The 12,676-nt window shown below is 43.0% G+C and overlaps 1 protein-coding gene across 2 annotated transcripts; it reads left to right on the top strand.

Annotated features, from left to right (window-relative positions):
* Nucleotides 1-782: 782 nt before the first annotated feature.
* LOC123087837 (uncharacterized) lies at nt 783-6,805 on the top strand. Of its 2 annotated transcripts, none has more exons than XM_044509955.1 (10): nt 783-1,035; nt 1,569-1,666; nt 2,154-2,248; nt 2,365-2,934; nt 3,040-3,207; nt 3,456-3,576; nt 4,850-5,074; nt 5,191-5,309; nt 5,481-5,607; nt 6,426-6,805. In XM_044509955.1, exons 1-9 carry the CDS (start codon nt 949-951, stop codon nt 5,567-5,569), a joined length of 1,572 nt encoding a protein of 523 aa, XP_044365890.1. In that variant the 5' UTR covers nt 783-948; the 3' UTR covers nt 5,570-5,607; nt 6,426-6,805. The 2 variants fall into 2 exon arrangements, with proteins under 2 accessions (XP_044365890.1, XP_044365889.1); XM_044509954.1 differs by having other exon boundaries at nt 784-1,035; nt 3,447-3,576.
* The last annotated feature ends 5,871 nt before the right edge of the window (nt 6,806-12,676 follow it).

Here is a 12,676-nt window from a genome sequence, read left to right as displayed (position 1 = left end):
AGAGCGTAGGTTAGGTGAACAATTGATACAATTAGCATTTAAAATCTTTCTAGATTCAACTCCTTCAACCCGGCAGCTCATGAACCAACCATCCGCTAGCCCAATATAGTTTCATTCTTTTTATACAGCTAGCGGTTTCAATTCACGACCTTAGTTTTGCAAGGTTTGGCCATTGATAAAAATATGTCTCTCACGTAATCGTGAGAGCATATCGTCTTAGATTGTTGCAAATAGAGTATTACCACCATTATTTGTGTTTGTTTCCTGAATTATAAAAGCTTGGCATACCATGGACGCAGATTTTCTTGACCTAATGTGTGCTAATTGCCTCTTTTGCCTCTTGGTCTTTTGAGGAGTGGAGCCGAGGAATATAAACCCCACGTGGGAGGGGGAAAAGGCGCTCCATGTTGGTTTAAAGCGCGGTGATGAAAAGGAGAAAACTTGCCTTTTATGACTCTTCGACAGGCTAGTGTGGGGATTTCCTTTTTGTATTTATTAGGTGTGCGTCCGGGACTGCCAGCGCTGGTTGGCTGCGTCCTAATTATAAAAATAAAATCGTGGGCGCGAAGCTCCTCAATTTTAAAAAAGATTCCATTACTTCTCTCGCATCGTACAACGAGCGGTTCCAAATCCCTTCCTTTATGTAAGAGATGTTTTTCATCAAATTTTAGATGTAGAATTTTTTTCTGAAAAGCATTATCACCCCTTTGTTGCCATTAACGTAGTAGAGCTATCACTGTGGCACGTTCTCTTGCTAGCACGAGAAAACGCTCTGCGTAGCGTACTGTGGACGCACGCGCCTTTCGCCCCATTCGTGTCTCGGTCTCGGCCTCGGTCTCGGGAGCAGAAGCAGAAGCAGAGCAGGGGCCAAAAACCCCACCCAACCCCCTCCGGCTCCCCCTTTCCCTTCCGGCCATCGCCGCGGCCGGCCCTCGTCTCCGCTCCCCAATGCCGCCTCCGCCTCCGCCCCCGCCTCTCGCCCAGAGCATGCCCCGTCCGACCGCGGCGGCCGCCGGGGAGGACCACGCGACGATGGTGAGGACTGAGGACCTCGTCCTCTGCAATTCCTGGCCTTGCCCTTACCCCCTCGCGATCATCCGGCGGCGACCTTCGTCGAATCTCGAGCCCCCCTCCCCTTCGCATCCCGTAGCTTCCCTCCTGCGAAATCGGCGGATTTCGCCGCCCCGGGCGTTGGTTAGGGCATGATTTCGGGCGTGGCCCCTTTAGTTGCCTGCGTCGTGGTCGTGTTTTCTTTCGTCAAAAAAAAAGGGGCCGCGTTGAACAAGCGCCGCAATTAGGCTTTCGATTTCCTTTCTAGATTCGACTGCATCTCCTTTCATGTATGCTCCTCGACCCGATTAGGCTCAGGAGCTTCTTGATCTATCTTGATGTTTTGGTTCTTGTGGAACTGGGGCAGGAGGCCTCTAGATAGACTGGATCTGTCTGACCAAGGGGCGTATGCGTTTGAAACCAACTGTCTTCCAGTGTTCTGTGCAAAAGAATCCGTGAACAAGACAGATAATCCGTGCAATTTCATAACTTGATGATGGTTCTGCTTAACCCTGCAGGACGAGGCACGCCCAGCAGCAAGGTGTGAGATATGTGGGAGTGGAGAGAACCAGCATGTTATGTTCAGCTGCATCCAGTGCAACGGCTGTCAACATCGGTATGCCCCTTTTCTTTACCCCTGTTTTGTTGAGCTTTCACCTTGGTCCAGATGTTAAGCACTCGGAAAAGTGTGGTGCTTGCCACTCTGCCAAGTATGAATGCTTGGATGGAATAGGAGAATTGCAGAGTATTTGATATGAAACTAGGATGGATTTTGCAATAGAAAACTGATGCAGAGAGCCAAAGATGTTGAATTAAACTCAAAGCATTCCTAGATGATCCAAAATTTATTATATCCTTCTTTTGCTCTGAGGAAATTGTGTCCAAGTGAACTACCAGTTTTCTGATTTGGATGTGTATAAACGCATTTTAGTGTCCTTGTTCACTCATTTCAATCCGTACGTGTAGTCCATATTGAAATATCCAAAACATCTTATAATTGTGAACGGAGGAAGTATCTTTTACAGCTAGGAAGTGAAGCTCATTCAACATGAAGATTCTATCTACCTCTCTGAAAGTTTTTCCTTTTTTTTTTCGTTTTGTAGTTATTGCCTGCTGGTGGTGGAGTTTGAAATGAGATATGACTGGTGTTGCTCTGAATGCAAAAAAAAGGCTAATTGGGACCCAAAGCCTATTCAAGGTAAATATAACGATTACAAATATCAGCAATTGTTTCATCCTATTACTAAGTTCTTTCACCAATCTCATTCTTTGATTCATGTAACTAAGTACATTTCCTCCCTAATCATGGTGCAGGTGAAAAAACAGAGTTTCAAAGGCCTGAGAAGAGTCACAGGAATGTGGCCCATCAAATTGGTGTTAAAACACCCCAGATATATGAAAATTCTAAAGTGAAGTTCATTCCCTGTGAAGAGGCCTCACTGTTGAGTAGAGAGAAGCCAGCAGTTCATTATACGCGAAGATTTGTCGCGCGACGTAGTCAGGCTAATCCTGCATCTCTTCCTAATCTGAAGTGCTCATCCCCCAGTAGACAGGTTCATCCTGCATCTCCACGTATGAAGTGCTCATCCCCCAGTAGACAGGTCCATCCCGCATCTCCTCAAACTATGAAATGCATATCACCCAGTAGACAGGTTCATCCTGCATCTCCCCCAAACATGAAACCTTCGTCCAGTATGAAGAGCATACTTCCCAGTAGACAGGGTCGCCCTCCATCTCCTCAAAGTATGAAACAGTCGTGCAGTATGAAGTGTGTATCTCCCAGTAGGAGTGATGGTCAAGCATTTTCCTTGAAACGATGCGCTGTTGCAAGTCAAAACCCGATAAAAGCTGATGATACAAAGAAGAGACAGAAAGTGCAGTCAGGTATTTTCACGCATCTAGTGCCATATCTTTCCTTGTTTAGAACAGCTAGCTGTTGCTTCTGCCAAAAAGTTACAGTTCATGAAGACATTAATTTTGAAAAAACAGGTGCGATGATTCCTATGATTCCACATAATACAAAAGGAGAAGTTACAAAAATTGACCAGCAGCTTCAAGATCAGCCTAAAGAAGAGAAGGTAGCCAATGCAGATAGAGGAAAATGCAACTCCTGGGTAGACGATCAACCTACTGGGAAAAGTGCACTCAATGCTTCAGGTGTAATTCGTGATCGCTTGATAGTTAATACTACACTTCTTGATAAAAATAATATTTCACAGAATGATTATTGTTGGCAAGCATTCAAAACCTATCGTGTATATATTGTAATTCTTGGTTTACACGAAATATATGTATTGATCTTACATCAGATAAAATTTGAGGATTTAAGAGGACTAATCAAATGGTTATGATGATCTATTTTTGAAGTGCTAACAGATTATATTCCATTTCCAAAGTGCTAACAGATGCTGATAGTGGATATGGATCTGGAACAAAGAGTCTGCACAACAATATAGACATGCCAGTGATCATCAGCTCAAGTGCAGAGTATGCAAGACGCCCTCCACCAGAAGCACGTTGCTGGAAGTGAGTATCTTCTCTTAGTTTGTGATTTTTTTCATCTCAAGAAGTATGGATCATTTCAACTTGTAATGATCCATTCATGGTGGCTTAATAAAACAAATATGAGGAACTTAGAAATCCAGGGATATTAGAAGGTAAATCTGCTTCTAGATGATTCCCATAGTGTTGTTGCTTCAACTTTCTCCATCTGCTGTAGATGGTTTAGTATGGGAAAACACAAAATTTGCAGCTCCCGTTTTCATTGATCATTGCTCCAAAGACCCGAGGATACTGCACTCACTTCATAACTGCAGTGGATCTGCATCTCCCAGGGGTTTATCCATGGCTTTAGTTTGATTAACCAGATATTAGCTGATTTTCTACAAAAAAAATTGCTCAAGTAGTATGGGTGTGTTTGGATTCTTGGCTGGGGTATATGAGCTTCCTTGGTAACGATTGGTATTTGGCAAATTGGTAGGCGGTAAAAAAATACTTGCTTTGCAGGCTAGTAACTCAAATCATTCTGTTTTTTATTCTGATTGTTCCTGATTGATAAAATGGGAGTAGGAGTTCCCTGGTTCCAACAGAAAAATATCCTAGATCAATTTCTGAATTAAATCCACTCGAACCTTCTGTGAATAAACATTCACCTTATAAAAAAATATAAGATACTGTTCTAGCAATAGCCTAAGTGGATTTGATTATTCGTTCCTAGCAAAGTATGATTAGCAAAAGGTACAAGAGTGTGTCTGTTTCAGGAGGAAAATAATTCAAAATGTGACAGAATCAGATATTTGTCTATTGGATCTAAATAAAATAAATTAAGATATTTGTCTGTTGGACATTTTGGGTAGTCTAGTACTCCATCCTTTTCGCAATGAGATAAAGTTTTTGGGGAATCACCATTTCAGGATTCAGGCTGCCTGTGTACTGAGGAAACCAAGAGTGTTATTAGTACAATAATTTATGCATGCATATCCACCTCAGAGTGACCACTTGATTCTTGTTTGCATGAATTATGTCCTTGTGAACTCCTTACTCTATTATTGTGCGACTGTGCCAAGTTGATTATTAAAATGAGAGTACATCTTAATATGCTACCCACAATGTTGGGTTTTCATAATTCAGCTTCGTAAGAAAAAGTGCTATTGGTCTCTATGATCATTGATCAATATGGATTTCAGTTGTCTAAAGTTGTCCGTTTTCTAGCATCACAATTTAAATTTTGATATTTTGGTATATCTGATGTAATCAGTGACAACCTTTGTTATGCTCTGACATTTCCTTCGCTTTTTAGGGGATGCTTTCTTCTCTCTGATGGAGAATGTTCTAATCTTGGTGAATTTAAAGCATACTACCCATCTGTAGTATCATCCAGAGTTTATAATATAGCCAAGAAGATGCCAAACAATATACAGTTGAAGATATCACCTCGAATGAATTACTGGCCAAAGACCTTTGACGAATTCTGTCCAGTTTATGACGACATTGCCTTGATATTTTTCTCTGCTGAACTTGACTGGTAGGTTTATGATGGTCTCAGTACAAAAAATGGCTTATGTGCTACTGCATATTTGACCTTGTTTATAGCATGCGTTCATATACTCATCGTGCCTTCTTTCCTTTTTATATTTGAAGTCATAACAAAAAGCATCCTCGTCGCTTGGACGCGTACAACAGTTTTGTCATGAAGGCATATATTGATGACATCATGCTGTTGATATATTCCTCGGAAGTGCTTCCACCTGATTCTCAGTGTTAGTGCTCTTACTCTGTATTTGGATATCTCTGAAAAAGAACAGTACCCATAATATGTTCTTTCTGTTTGATAGGCCCATGTAATTTGTTTTTGCTTATATGCCTGGGTATAAAAATCAAATGCAGTGACTGATTTTTAGTGGTGTGCTAATTTCATACCATGGTAACAGGGATAGACGGAGAGACTTACTTATGGGGAGTTTTTGTGAAGCCGAAGGCAAAGAGCAATCATGCGCACTTAGGTTCAGTTGCTACATGACCTAGTGGTTTCTTTGGGCGTGAACTCATCAGTAAAAGGTACGAACAAACTGCAAATTATGGTGCTCATGAAAGATTTAGTTAATACTGTTTTCACACGGTTTTGGCAGCTTTGTTGCTCTGTTTTCTGGTGTCTGCATTATTCCTTGTGGCCTAGTAGGCTTGCATGCCCTTAGAATTTAATCACTGTTATCTTTGTAAGCTGGGCGAGCTCCCCCCCCCCCCCCCCTCCGCGCGGGATTACATCAGTGAACCGCCGCGTATTATGAAAAAAAAATAGCTATGTGTAGCAGTGAGCTTGTTTGATAATTCTCATTTTTCAGTTTGATTTGATTCCCTAATAACTTAAAGAAGAATAGCATGATATATCAGCTACTGAGGGGTTTGTGCTGGATATACCATATATTCAATTGGTTGTAAAATGTATTGAGATATTAAAAACTATTGTCCTTGCTTTAATTTTCCAACATTGTGAAATTCAAGTATCTTGACGGCATGAACTTGTGAAATGGTGGTGTATAATAGTAGGGTTTTGTCGCCGCAATCTGGAACAGAGAGAGCTTTCTTGGAGATCCCTTGAACAACAGTTATGCAGTTTCGGTGCTATGCTTCACTATGTATGAATGACAATGTAGTATTGAAGTACATAGTCTCCAATGTTAAATTGACAACGAAAAGCTGGAGAACCATGCAAATGCATGCCTGCATGAATAAGCTTGTGTGAAACTAGGGTTCTGAATGCGTTTAAACTTTGGACACGTGGCCATTGCTGTGATCTCTGAACGTGCAGTTTAGTTGTCCTATCGTCATGCGAATCATGCCAGATTCTGTTTAATCGTCAAATTAATCCTGTGCAGGGGCAGGCAGTCAATTCGAGGGACGGCTGAGGACTCTCCATCATATGCCATAATGCTTGCATTATGGCACAGAGGCATTGGACTGGTTTAATCCATTCGAGCTCCTTGCTGAAGGAAGCTCGAATGAACCAGCATTGGTAGTTTGTATAGATTGTCATGTCAGTGTAATATGTTATTGTTACTCTGTATGCTTGATTTGCAGTGTCGTATTGCTGCTAAGGTGGGGAAGTGTTAGGACTTGGAAAGAAAACCTGTGATGCTAGCTAGTGACGTGCTGGAGATGATACTAGTATTATGAGGGTTGCCAAATTAGGAAGAAAACTGGCACATGCTGCTATCCTATGGAGTATGGTTATTATAGACGTTGCTCCCATGAAACACATGATGATGCATGGATCATTACACCTACAGCGATCTAGTGTACAGCTACTGCAGTAGTACGTAGCACACGTACAGGTCTATCGGGTTGAATTTTTGTGTTGTTTGACGGGATGGTCAGGTTGATAAACTAGGATAGGCCAGTGACTAGATGAGTGGAGTATAGTTGCTTGGATCGATTCCTGGAAGCGAAGCCCAGAGGACACGAGAAATGCTCCTCCTGTTAAGGCTAGCTGTTCCCTGCTATGCCAATATGCAGCGAGTCCATTTCCCTATGCATTTCTCAAGCAGTAGCAGATCACACTAGAGCCGCAACATGGAGTATCAGGGCATGTTTGATTTGCAGGATTTGGAAAACATAGGATTGCAATGTCATTCCCATTTGGGCCTCCTTTGGTTCATGGGATATGAATGTTATAGGAACAGAAAAATCATAGGAAGTGAGATGACATGCATCTCAATTTCTATAGAGAAAGAGATGGCATTTGATATATATGATAAGGATTTTTATATTGAGTCTAAGCTAATGTTTTTTCCCTCCAAAATGTGAGGAATTGATTTCTATCTTACATAGGAATAGGAATCCATTCCTACAAACCAAAGGGCTTCAAAGAAATTTTTCCTTTGCAAATCCTATCCTATAGCATTCCTATAAAATTCCTACAAACCAAAGAAGGCCTTGAATCCTTCCAGATTTAGTTTGCTTGATTGCATCACAGAAAAATCAAAGGATCTTTTCTAAGTAATTCCAGAGGATGCTAAAATTCATATGGAATGTACTCCCTCCATCCCATAATGTAAGACATTTTTTGAAACTACACTAGTGACAAAGAGCCTAATTGGTTCGATGCCAATTGTTGGCAAGTCTAAAAATTTGGCTCTTAATTGGTTGGCTACCAGTTGGTTCTTGTCCATCTCTAAAAAAGTTGCCAATTTTTGGCAACTTTTGGTTTTGCTAAACGTTGGCTTGCCAAATATTGGCAATGCCAAACTTTGGCAGCAAATCAATTAGCCTCAAAAAATGTTTTACATTATGGGACGAAGGGAGTACCATTTTTATGAGATTTGGTCAAGCGACTGACATAGGAAAAAATTATTAAGGAATCCAATCCTTCAAAATTCCTTTGAATCAAATCTGGCTTGGAGAGGTAAAGTTTTCGCAAATTAGAGGGCATTTTCTGAAACGGATGAGGCGAGAAGCAAGGAACAAACTACTACACGTTGACACTTGGTGCGCTAGGATTTATCCTATTAATCGGCACTCTAAAAACATTCAGTTAATTACACCTAAACTACGTATTCTCGAACCTTAGACATCAAGAATATGACACCGCTGAATATGAAGTTAGATGTTAGCCTATGAGACCACAGTGTGATGTTAGAGGTAATGTTCCGGATGACTTCGCTGCTGCTCACCTCTAGACAAATACTCCCTCCGTTCCAAAATAGATGACTCAACTTTATACTAACTTTATACAAAGTTGAGTCATCTATTTTGGAACGGAGGGAGTAAAAACTTTGTTGCTCCCATATTTTCCAAAGAACGATCAGTAAGATAAAACTCTTGATGGATGGATTCCGACAGGCCAACAACAAGCATGTCAATGGACAGGAAGCCGCCAATGGATAGGAAGTTATTGGAGGATGTATGCTATATGAAAAAGAAAGTGGGTAGAGATCGCCTTGTCTAATTCCTCTTTTGCATTTGATCCATGGGCCAGGTATTCCGTTGAGCAGTACAAATGCTGTGCCAGAGTGGAGAATGTGTTGAATCCAAGCACACAACCGCGGAGGAAAGCCTCTAGTGCGCATGTTAGAAGCAGCAAAGACACAATCAACTAAAGACCACCATGCCGATTCTTCACACGCCAACTCTGCTCGTCGGCCACCACAGCGACATGGGCACGCATTGTCATGGTAATGAGATGGTATACCTCGATCACTAATCCTCCCTCCCTGGTTGCTTGTTGGCTCGGACGAAGATCGGTTTACACCGACGGATATGTTGCCTCAGATATTGCTTGGAATATTAGATTGGTTGGCCGATCTAACATCAGGTACACCGATGAACAGGTGCATAGAAAGAAAGAAAGAAAGAAAAGAGAAAGGGAAAGACAACAGGCTCCATGAAAAAGAAAAGGGTGAACATGTCTTGTGCATGCCTTTGTGCTTGAAAGCAATGAAGTGATAAAAATAGAGCACAACATGCGACCTTCTACGGTCATGTCCGTAGAGACACCTTGAACCGGAAGCTAACGGGTAATGAAGTGTTTTCGGTCAAATCATGTACTTAGACCTTGTTAATTCTAGCTCAATCCCGAGATCGCTACATATTTGGAAAGTTAAGGTTCCCTTATGAATCAAAATATTTATGTGGTTCGTGCACAAGCAAGTGATCCCTATCAAAGATAACTTACTGAAGCGATGAAGGGTAGGTAGTTCACGATGTTGCTTTTGTGTTCACGACGAAACAATTCAACACTTATTTATTGATTGCCCTCTCCCGAAGTTACTTTGGAGGTCCATACATATAGCTTTTAATATTATCCCTTCAGTTAGCATTGACGCGTTGTTTGGGACGTGGCTAAATGGAGTGAATCCTGAGATTGCGTCAAGTATTCGGATTGGAATATGCCCACTTCTTTGGGCTATATGAAACTGCAGGAACGATATGATTTTTAACAGACTATATATGATTAACTTCTTGCAGGTTATCTTCAGAGCTACGGCATGGATCCGTACGTGGTTGCTACTCACTCCTACGGGTTCCAGGGAGCATTTGGCTACTGCGTGCAACCGATGAAAGATGGTCGCACAGGCTATCTTCAACCGGTTTGGATGGCGGTCACATAATAGGATAGGTCCTTAATGTTCTTTCGTCCAGCCGGTTGTGGCTTTGAGTTGCTTTATCTTTTTTGTGCTCCGTTTGTGAGCTGTATTCTGCAAACCAGACTATTTATTTTGATGAACTTGATTTAATAAAGTGGCCGCATGCATCTTTTCGATGCAGAGGCCGGGGATGTCCTCCTTTTTTTTAAAAAAAAAGGGATGAGAACAATATCATCTCACGCTTCATTTTACAGGTTACCTGATGATGGAAGATGAAGAGCTCTTGTGTGCGGTGTACAAGGAGGCGATGAGATTACGAGCACGACATGCGGCCTCATGGCCATGTTTGTTGAGACGAGAAGCATGTCATCTCGTGCTCCATTTTACAGGTCAAATCACATGATCGTCTTGCGATTAAATGGGTGAAACGTCCATCATCGAAGGACAAATGAATCTGAAATCATACGGAGCGGCAAATGACCCACACAGCGACATGCTCGCAAATTTTTAGGAAATTTGGCCCAAATGAGAAATCCCATAAATTCACGGGTACAAACAGCGAACAGGTTTCATACAAAGATGAAAAGGGTTAAAACCCATGCAGAGAGAGAAGCCCATGAGGTCGTACAAGCTTTCTTGTTGAGAAGCAATCTGCATGAACCCGCACACTCAAGATCACATGGTGATCGAGTGATGCGACAGGGGAGTTCAATTAGCTCCATGTTATTTTCATGAGAGATCTAATCTATGGCAAAGCCCCTTGGACTTATTGGCACACTCAAGATCATACGGTGATTGAGTGATGCATTAGAGCATCTATAGCCGGGCACCTCAAACCGGCCTCAAACGCCCGGGTGACCAACCCGGTCACGAAATTTCGACCCAGACAGACGCCTCAAACGAGGCTCAAACACCCGAGCTGACCGGCACCCTTCATATCCAGCCCAAATATGGGACGGATATGAGGGCGCCCGTGGGCGCCCGCATGTCGGACCCGACAGTCCGACCCCACCACAAATTGCACCAAACCCACCCCCTCAGAACTATCGGATCCATTTGCTCTCTCCTTTCTTCTTCCTCCTCTGCGTCGTCTGTCCCGCAGCTCTGCCGCCGCGCGCGCTCCGCAACCGTTCTTAGCCTCTACGCCGCCAGCTTCGGCAGAGCAGTCCTCTCTCATGTCCTCACCGTGGGGGACGTCGTCGCCGGCCTGGACGACACCGTGGTATGTCTGGCAACTCTCCGACTCCGCCTTGCATTTGATGTGCTCGACACATTGTCTGACCGGATTTTTTGTGATTTTATTAGGGAAAGCGATGGATCTGATGCTTCGTCCGACGAGGAGTATGGACCGACGGAGCTTGATCAAATGATTCAAAATGAGTTATTCGATTCCTCGGATTTGGATGAAGAAATGGACATGATCATGCTCATGAGCATGCAAGAGGAAATGGGCCGGCGGGTGGAGCATATTCTCAACTTCAAGGGCTCAGTCAAAGGGATAAGACTGATCAATCGGGATAGGGTGTCCGGAGCACGGCTATTGCAGAAGGACTACTTTGCTCCAAATCCAACTTTCCCAGATGATCCATAATTTTATCGCCGTTTCCCCATGCGAAAACCATTGTTCTTGCGCATTGTGGAGCGAGCGGAGGCTAGGGGGTTTCCAGGAAAGCTCGGATAAATTGATTGCATGCATTGGCAATGAAAGAACTGTCCCAAAGGTTTGCGGGGAATGTATGATGGTCACACCAAAGAGGCCACCATCATACTAGAAGCGGTGGCATCACATGACTTATTGATTTGGCATGCTTTCTTTGGAATACCGGGTTCTCACAACAACATCAACGTGCTTTAATGATCTCCGATGTTCAGGAGGCTTTGCAATGGGGAATCACCGTTGTGCAACTACACCGTCCATGGCCGAGATTACAACATGGGATACTATCTTGCCGATGACATCTATTCTCAGTGGGCGGCGTTTGTCAAGACCATATCCGAACCGCATGGCAATAAACAGAGCCATTTTGCAACAATGCAGGAAGTGAGTAGGAAGGATGTTGAGAGGGCATTTGGTGTGCTTCAAGCTCGCTGGGTTGTTCGTGGGGCTGCAATGATGTGGGAATCAGAAACTTTGCGGCAGTTCATGACATGTTTGTTATTTTACACAATATGATTGTCGAGGATAGGGTGATGGTGTAGCCCAAACCAATGATTTTGAAGCACATGCGGAACAAGTTGAAATCCTAGAAGATCAAGATGCAACTCAGCTTATGTACTTTCTGCGGATGCATCCGAATCTTTGAGATCATCAGATGCGCGCGCAACTACTCAATGATCTTGTAGACCATATGTGGACTCATAATGGAAACCAAGGAGCTGATGTTTAAGTTGTGCACTTAAAATAAATTTTATGTAAACACTATTTATGTTTTGTACCAGCATACATGCGACAATGGCTTGTATGATCGATGTGCATGGATTTGAGAGTCCGGATTTGAGATATGTGAATGCCGGGAGCGAAATATGAGGGTTCGTCCGGACGCATCCGCGGGCATATGCTCGGGCGCGTCTGCGGATGTATAGGGGGCGGATTTGCCAAGTCCGGTTGTAGATGCTCCTATGGAGCTTGGCTCCATGATTAAAGATAAATTGGCTCATGACACGTGCAAGTAGTTAACAGTGATGGCGCATATATATTCAGAAGTCTATTGCAACATGTATTTTTCGTGACCGACGAGGCCGAAAATATTGATAAGTCTTGGCCGACGAGGTTGGACACATTATCTCTTTGACCGACGAGGCTAGAAGACATTACCTCTTTCCATGACCGAGGAGGCAGGAATCCTTTTGTCCTAACCCACGAGTCCGAACAAATTTTGATGCTTTACTCCGAACCCTGTGTCGACCAGGCCCGATGTTTCATACCAAAGACCCACGAAGCTTTGGGATAGTATGCCACTGTTATCTCTCAATACATCTTGAGAACATTTCAAGTTTAAGAAGACGACCATGAGTGCATCTTAATCGAAGGTGTTCTGCAGGAT

This window comes from Triticum aestivum, chromosome 4A (assembly GCF_018294505.1).
Source record: "Triticum aestivum cultivar Chinese Spring chromosome 4A, IWGSC CS RefSeq v2.1, whole genome shotgun sequence".
Taxonomy (NCBI): domain Eukaryota; kingdom Viridiplantae; phylum Streptophyta; class Magnoliopsida; order Poales; family Poaceae; genus Triticum; species Triticum aestivum.
Note: the sequence above shows the minus strand (reverse complement) of the source record. Positions and strands in the feature narration are given on the sequence as shown.